Source organism: Callorhinchus milii, unplaced genomic scaffold (assembly GCF_018977255.1).
Source record: "Callorhinchus milii isolate IMCB2004 unplaced genomic scaffold, IMCB_Cmil_1.0 Scaffold1, whole genome shotgun sequence".
In the NCBI taxonomy this organism is placed as follows: domain Eukaryota; kingdom Metazoa; phylum Chordata; class Chondrichthyes; order Chimaeriformes; family Callorhinchidae; genus Callorhinchus; species Callorhinchus milii.
Window position 1 is genome coordinate 99,096,073 of NW_024704742.1, and position 8,535 is coordinate 99,104,607.

Consider the following 8,535-nt stretch of genomic DNA (forward strand, 5'->3'; position numbering starts at 1 on the left):
TGGTGAGGGAGGAGGGAGAGATAGGGTTGAAGGAGTTTAGGGGGAATGGGTGGGGGGGTGGGTCATGAGGGAGAGGTGGGAGTGGCTGTAGACGGGGCTGAGATGGCTGAACGTATCTCCTCGATTTTTGATTTGAGGAAGTCCAGCATCTCCTCACAGTTTGCCGTATACTTACAAAATACAATACAAAATGACATTTGTACAGCACCTTTTACATCGGGAGTACTCGAGCGGGGTGGAGGGGGGTGGGGGAGGGGGGGGGGGAGTTAGAATCAGGAAGGGTGGCCAAAGGCACAGTCGAAGAGATGGTTCCATTTTACAGTATATTGACACCTTGAAGGAGGCAAGGAAGGCAACTTTGAAACATTAACATAATAAGACACTATATCAAATGCAAGTATTATTCATGATAATGCTTGCATTTGATATAGTATTTTTCACAACAGGAATGCGTCTCAAAACTCTTCACAAGTGTAGGACTATTTGTATGCAAAAGGTCCTACATTCCATTTTGTTACTGCTGCTCTGGATGTGATCAGCAAACTCAGCACAGTGAAGATTGAATATGTGATTTAGTACAGGACCTTGATTGATTTCGAGAAAACAGTACACAACAACAACAGTTGCCAAATGTATTTTTAAACGGTTTTTGGGGGTCAGTCGGTCTGACACATGTGGAAATCCATTGCCATGCTTAAGCGTATCCAAACCAAACTGAGAATTCAATGCATCCACCTACACATGGAAATTCCAGAGATAGGCAATTGTTGGGAGTGGAATGCACACTCTCTGTCTGGCAAGCTTTCCCGCTGCTTGTCCAGCAAGGATCATCCCACACTTTAGAGATTTGCCTTGCAGGGTTAACAGGAGCTGAGTGGGATCATTCTCTCCCCCCGCCCCCATGACTGATCTGCCCTTCCAAGTCCTTCCGATGAGCTGTGCCGTCATAATTTTCTTCCACTACAACTTTCCGACGAAGTCCATTCAAACTTCACTACTGTCTTCTGTCTGTTGTATATCAAGTGTCTTAATCCAGTGCTTTAAGCAGCATATTTTAACAATTTATACATTTTAAAATCAGTGTGTTTTCATGTGAATTGTCTCAGAATGTAAAAACACAATATTGTAAGCAAAAATATTTTCACCGGCTGAGATAGCAAAACACCTCACTGCCCTGTCCCTCCAGGCACCATAAGAGTCTTAATAATATAAAATATTGAATACTTCCATTTTGTATAGTACCTTTCATATCAAGATTATGTCCCAGTGACTGTATTCTGTGTAGGCAAATGTGGTAGCCAAGTGGCACACAGCAATGTCCCATAAAGTGAACAACAATTTTTTTCAATGGGGGGAGAAAGGCCGAATACCAGGAGAAACTCCCTTCTGTTTGAATAGTGCAATGGGATCTTTGTAATACTTGGCTGAACAGACAAGGGAACTTCAGTTTAACATCTCATCTAAAGGACGGCACCTCCAAAAATACCACACATCCCCAACACTGCTTTAGACTGAGTTCCAAATCCCGATGTGGGGCTTGAACCCACAACCTTTGGGCAAAGGGTGCTGCCAACTGAGACTGACACACCAGATCTTCTATCCCTTGATCACAACATAAACCCTGTGTAAGACATTTAAATGACAAGGTATTCTTCCAACTTTTGAGGGAATGATTCAGTTCACATTTCTCCCCACAGCCAATTCCTCCCAAGGCACATGTGAACTGCAAATATAAGCCCTACATAGCTCTGATATTACTACTGTAGTAGGTTGGAAGCATGAAGCTGGGAGGTGGATTTAAATGCTCCCCTGGGCGACGTCATCCACAGACACGGATCTAAACTCCTCAACCTCCCTAAGCTCTCCCTCAGACTCACCGAACCAGTGTGCAATCTAAGCATCCTGTTCGACCCCCAGCTGTCCTTCCTCCCCCACATACAATTCCTGATCAGGACCACTTTCTTCCACCTCCGCCACATTGCCTGCCTCCGACCGTACCTTACCCAAATGCAGGCGAAATTCTTGTGCATGCATTTGTCACCTCTCACTTGGATTACTCCCAATGCACTCCTCGCCAGTCTCCCCAGCTCCACTATTCAAAAAATTCAGCTCATCCAGAACTCTGCCGCTCGCATACTTACCCGGACCAAATTTCGTCCCCACATCTTACCAGTTCTGGCCAGGCTCCACATCACTGATCGGATCGACTTCAAGATCCTCACACTTGTGTTCAAATGCCTTCGCTCCCTGGCACCTCCCTACCTCCCTTACCTCCTCACTCCCCAATCCACTACCCAGCGCCTCCGCACAACTGGCACTGACGTCTTGCTCGTCACTCACCCCTTGCATCCTCCTCTCCACCATTGGAGGTTGCGCTTTCAGCCACTACATCCCGAAACTCTGAAACACGCTCCCTCAATCTCCCCGCTTTGCTCCCTCTCTCCCCTTTATCAAGTCCCACCTGAACATCTTCCTCATCGAATGTACACCACCCCCACCCCAACCTCGGCTCGGAGTCAGTCTTCGCCACTGTTAAGCGCTCTGAGACTCTACCCTGCATGGAGGGTGCTACACAAGTGCAAGTTGGTGTTGTGGACGTGAATTTCTTCTAGGCAATATTTAGTTTATAGTTAACCATTTATTTTCCAGGATTCTGCACCATTCAGGGGTAACAAAACAGAATAAAATTGTCTGGGACAGTTTGGAATTCAGAAAGTTACAACCTTATTTTATGTGTTGTCAGAACAGTACAAAAAGGCATCAAAAGTTGCAACACAACTTCGTAAAACTGCTTGGCACCAGAATAACACTTACATAGTGATACCATATGAATTTAACTGTGTTTTACATACAATAGTACTGAATAAACAAGCAATTATAATGATGCACTAATAACCAAATAAATGCATCCTTAAACTTCAGTTCCCTGCAGAGCAACATCATATTTCTTACAGCTAAACAATTCATTGGCAGCAATTAACCAACTAGAAATAAGTAATGAGTATTTCAATCATATAGTGACTTAAATTTCAGTTCAAAAAGGTTACATAACCTAAACGTCAATGATCTCAGCACAAATGGTCTGCAGCTTCTATTTGTCAAATAGCAGCAAAGGGAATAAAGCACCTCAGCAGCCCACCATTTTGTCAAGACCACCAGATTCACTGCTCAAACATCACACGTATATTATTTTTTTTTAAATGTAGCAATCACATTCTTGTCTCTCTCCAATACAGAGCATTGTATTTCAAGAGGATAAAACATTGCTTTCAAAAAAGAGCAACATGCTAATTGAGATTTTCTCTTTTAAAAAAATGCTTGAACTTCCATCAAACTATGTTTCGGACAAAATTAAAATGAATATACAATAAAATAATAATCCTTGCATTTGATATAGCGCCTTATTGTGTTTTCGAGACATCTCCCAAGTGCTTCACAGAATATACTGCAGTGAATTGACTATAATGTGTGGGCAAAATGCAGCAGCCAATTGTACAGTTCCCACAAACAGTCGTGGATTGAGTGACCAAATTATTATTTTATTTATTCTTTGAAGGGATTATTACCCCCGGAAAAGTGATCCACCAACTACTGGGTTCCTACTTACTGCTGGGTGAACAGAGGCGCGTGGAGTAAGGAAACTTGACCAACATTTCGCCCTGCCCGGGAATTGAAACCAGGAACTCTCACTTGCGAGGCGACTGCTCTAACCACTAAGCTACAGGATTCTACAACATAAAGATAGAGCAACATGCTATCATTATCCTACAAAAACCTCAAGTAGTGGTTATACTTGGATAGAGCTGCACACACGCACACCCATGTTAAAATTTAAGGCTTTTTACCAAAAGGCAAATGGTAAAGCACATTGCTCATCATGCAGGAGTCACCTTTAAGCTTACAATTTAAAATACCTGGAACTACTACACAACATTTTTAAATGTTTAAACAAAAGCTTGAAAAGTAAGGAGTGAGTGACTTGGATGTGGGTCAATTGCACAAAAACTTGCTCATCAAATGTGCAAACACGACATAGGCAGAAACTTTTCTTAAATGTGGAGCTAAGGAAAAACGCGACTGCTTAAGGAGCACAGAATAAAAGATCGGACATTTTACAAATTAAGAGATTTTTTTTAAAAAAAAACAGAATAAAAACCTTGTGCCATTTCATCCGAAATGTTTGTTTTTTTCAGGAAAAAAAAGGATTGAAAAAAAAACGCTCAAACTGCGATTGGAAAACGAAAAATCTAGTAACGTCGACGGTACAATTTTTTTGTACCCCCCACCCCCCCCCCCACAAAAAAAATCCCAAGAATAAAAGCATTCAAGCAGCAGCACCAGGGGAATAAAGCAGCTGCTTTGTTAGTGTAGGAATTGCTGGTGTGTTGATTTTCCAATGCGGTGTTCCTGTCACACACTGAACTGGAGAGACAAAAAAAAATGGGGGGTTGGGGGTGGGGGGGAAAAAAAGGTTGGAGGTTTATAACGTCGACCTGGTAATTGGTCGGGAAAGTTTTGGAAAGTTACATTCCCTTTGCTCGCAGTTCACGGGAGTGCAAACGGATGGGACGGGGACTCCATCCCCCACTGAGAGCAGCACAGGAGGAGCCTCTGCCATTGAGTGGGGATCGCGCCTTTGTCTGCACAGCCCGTGTTACTGAGCACAGGGCGGGTGGGTGTGAGGCCACAGGGATAGGGAGGAGGGGGCTTGGGGGGGGGGGTGGGCGAAAAAGGCTCCTGTACATCTCCTAATTCTCTTATTTTTATACATATATATTGTTAACGCAAATAGACGGGGTGGTGGACTGCATATTGATTTCCATGTGCGATAGCTGGAGTAAGGTTTACAGGCGCTGCCCCCCACCCCACCACACACCACACACACACACACACACACACACACAGGGACGAACCTGAACCCTCCAGTCAGGCACAGCGACACCGCCTTCTTCCTATATATGGTCAGACAGTGGAGCGGCCTCTCCCCATTCAATGGTCGCCAACTCACACACTGCAGCACCAAACTGCACCACACACACACACCACACAGAGAGACCGCTCGCTATCTAACACACCGCGACCGGGGTTAATGGGACTAAGACCAGGTCCGGCTTCGGTGCTGACCCAGTGACGGACTGGTCCCGTCACTTACACACTGCAGCACCTTCTTTTCCTTAAAAGGTACAACGGGAAATTCCGTAATCGCTAATGAAACGCGAGACTTTTACTACCACCGCACCATCTCTTGAGCCATTCGGGGGCTTTCCAGTGGTTTATAATACACAAAGGTCCAGTGGCTATACCCCTGAGTGAGTGAGTGAGTGGGTGGGGGAGTGAGTGAGAGGGGTGGGGGGGTGAGTGAGGGGGGGGGGTGAGTGAGGGGTGGGGGGTGAGTGAGAGGGGGTGGGGGGGGTGAGTGAGGGGGGGGGGGGTGAGTGAGAGGGGGTGGGGGGGGTGAGTGAGGGGGGGGGGGTGAGTGAGGGGTTGGGGGGGTGAGTGAGTGAGGGGGGGTGGGTGAGGGAGTGAGTGAGGGGGGTGAGTGAGGGAGTGGGGGGTGAGTGGGGGGGGGTGAGTGGGGGGGGGGGTGAGTGAGGGGGGGGTGAGTGAGTGAGTGAGGGGGGTGAGTGAGGGGGGGGTGAGTGGGGGGGGGGGGGTGAGGGGGGGGGGGTGAGTGAGTGAGGGGGGGTGAGTGAGTGAGGGGGGGTGGGTGAGGGAGTGAGTGAGGGGGGTGAGTGAGGGAGTGGGGGGGTGAGTGGGGGGAGGGGGTGAGTGAGTGGGGGGAGAGTGTGAGTGGGGGGAGGGGGTGAGTGAGTGAGTGGGGGGTGTGAGTGAGTGGGGGGGTGGGTGAGTGAGGGGTGAGTGGGGGGTGGGTGAGTGAGGGGGGGGTGAGTGAGTGGGGGGGTGAGTGAGTGAGTGGGGGGGTGGGTGAGTGAGTGAGTGAGGGGGGGGGTGAGTGAGGGGGGGATCACAAGGCAGAGCAAATGCAATAGTTAAAGCTGGGGGGAGGGGGGTTCACAATTCGCCTATGTAACTCACACTCAGACGCGCATGAGGTCCCACTGCCCTCCTGGTGTCACGGGCATCGCTATCATGAGAGCTTTCTCCACAAATGGTAGAGGACAAACCACACTCTCAACCCCCTGTGCAATTGATTTGAATATGTAGAGCGCCCAAGACTTTTTTTTCGAAACAAAAAAAAACTCAAGTTTATAAGGGGAACTCTCTACACAAATAGAGAGAGAGAGAGGGAAGGTGGGGAGGGGGGGGGGGCAGATTTAATACAGGACGCGACATTTTCACTGATAACTCGGCGATGAGTTTGCAATCGGTTGATCGCTTGCGGCAGTTTTTTTTGTTCGGTGCATTTTATATTAAAAAATAATGCAAAAAATGACCTCAAGATGCCATCGGAATACCTTGTCCATTTAAAGTCATTGCCAATGGGTGCACACGTTTCCGAATAAATCCAGTGCACTCAAACATCCCCCCCACACACACACACCCTCCCCCCCTCGTGTACCACAAACACAGAGAGAGAGAGAGAGGAGGAGGGGAGGGGGGGTGGGGGGGGGGGGTAGAGGATGAACCCAGATTTAACACAGAGCAAAAAAAAACCAGAGACACGAAATAAAAAAAAATCTGCTGAAATGATGATCACAACAATAACAATAAATAATAATAAACAAGAATAATAAATAATAACAAATAATAATAATAAATAATAATAAATAATAATAATAATAATAATAATAATAATAAATAATAATAATAAATAATAAATAATAATAAATAATAATAATAATTAATAAAAAATAATAATAACAAATAATAATAATAAATAATAATAACAAATAATAATAACAAATAATAATAACAAATAATAATAATAAATAATAATAATAATTGAGCCATGACTTTGCAGTGGGCTGAGCCGGGAGCCGGACTCACCTCTGCAGGAGGCCGTCGTGGTCGCAGCGGCTGGTGCTGAGCTCGATCTGGAGCCGAGCCCTCTCCTTGGCCGTCTCGTCCAGGGACTGGCGGGCGTCGGCCAACTCGGTCTCGTACAGACTCCTGATGCCGCTGAGCTCCCGGGTGCTGACCTCCTCCCTCTCGGAGATCTGGAGCTGCAGGAGGCTGTTCTGGGACTCCAGTGAGCGCACCGCGTCGATGTAGACGGCCAGACGGTCATTCAGGTTCCTCAGCTCGTCCTTCTCCTGCAGGCGGCTGATGCGGGTGGGGCTGAGCGGAGTGCCCCCCCCCGAGCTCCGGCTGCTCGCCCGGGGGTGGGGGTGGCTCTTTGGAGTCACCGTTGCCATTTGCACCCAAGAAATTATCGAGGCGGCGGGTGCGGGGTGGGTGGGTGGGTGGGTGGGGGGGGGGGGGGAGTTATTATTTTTTTGTGTGCGGGGGGTGGGGAAGAAGGAGGGAGGGAGGGGGTTAATTTTTTTTTGTTAGTTGATATTTATGGGGGTGGTGGTGGGGGGGGTTTTCTTTAGAAAAATAGATTTTTTTTAAAAAAGAGAGGAAAGGAAAAATAACTTTTTTTGTGTGGGGGGGGAGGGTGAGGGGGGAGGCTGTTTTTTTTAAAAAAGGGATTTTTTTAAAAAAAATCGAAGGGGAGGAAAGGGGGGGTAAAAGTGGGAAGGTGGTGGTGGTGGTGTGAGGGGAGGGTGGGGTGGTGGTGGGGAGGGAGGGGGGGGGTTACATGCAACACCCAGAAAAGAGTAAAAATAAGGTTAATAATACAAAAAAGAAAGCACTAAACGAATGCAAAGAGAGAGGGAAGCAGTTGGTTACTCAGTGCAGTGCAATGCAGTCTCTCTCTCTCTCTCTCTCTCGCTCTCTCTCTGCTGCTCCTCACTATAATCCACAACCTTTTCCCTTCTCCACAAAACTGCTGACTGACTCCCACCCTCAGAAAAATGGCTCCTCGGCTCAGCACTTGATCCGCACACAACGTGACCGGTCGGGGACCAATTGTACCGCGATCCCGAACCGCTCTTTCAAAAGCAGCTGCGAGGTTTGAAAAAAAAATCTGTGGTTTTTTTTTCGTATTCCTCCCTTTTTTTGGGGGGGGAGGAGGGGGGAGTGGGGGTCGTCGTTATTGTTGTTGGGAATCTCAAACGTTGTGAGTTTTATTCTTATTCTTATTCTTCCCTCCTTTCTCCCTCTCTTTCTTTCTCTCTCTCTCACATTGAGGGAAATCGGTCAGGTTTCATTCACACGAACACGTTCAAGGCGTCTGGGTCTGTGTCTGGGGGTAGGATTTTTTTTTGGGGGGGAAAAAGGGAAGAAAGGGTAAAGGGAAGAAAGGGTAACAGTTGGGAGATCTTTGTTTGGTTTGAAGGATCCCCTCACTCACCCCCCACCCCACCTCCCTCCCTCCCTCCCACCCTCACCGGATCAGCTTAATTTTCGTTCACAATGCTCTGGTTTTATTGAGTATTTCATCCCAGTATTTTCTGGGAGTGTCGCAGGAGAATCACCAGACCAGAACGAAGTAAAGCGAGAGGTTCAGTACAGTGCAAACATTTT

The 8,535-nt window shown here is 47.1% G+C and overlaps 1 protein-coding gene across 1 annotated transcript in view; it reads right to left on the reverse strand.

The window, feature by feature from the left end:
• lmnb1 (lamin B1) overlaps window positions 1–7,329 on the reverse strand; it is a 28,094-nt gene extending 20,765 nt beyond the window's left edge. The window contains 1 exon segment of the mRNA XM_007899383.2: window positions 6,949–7,329. Coding sequence (XP_007897574.2) covers window positions 6,949–7,316 — 368 coding nt within the window. The 5' untranslated portion in view covers window positions 7,317–7,329.
• Window positions 7,330–8,535: the final 1,206 nt, after the last annotated feature.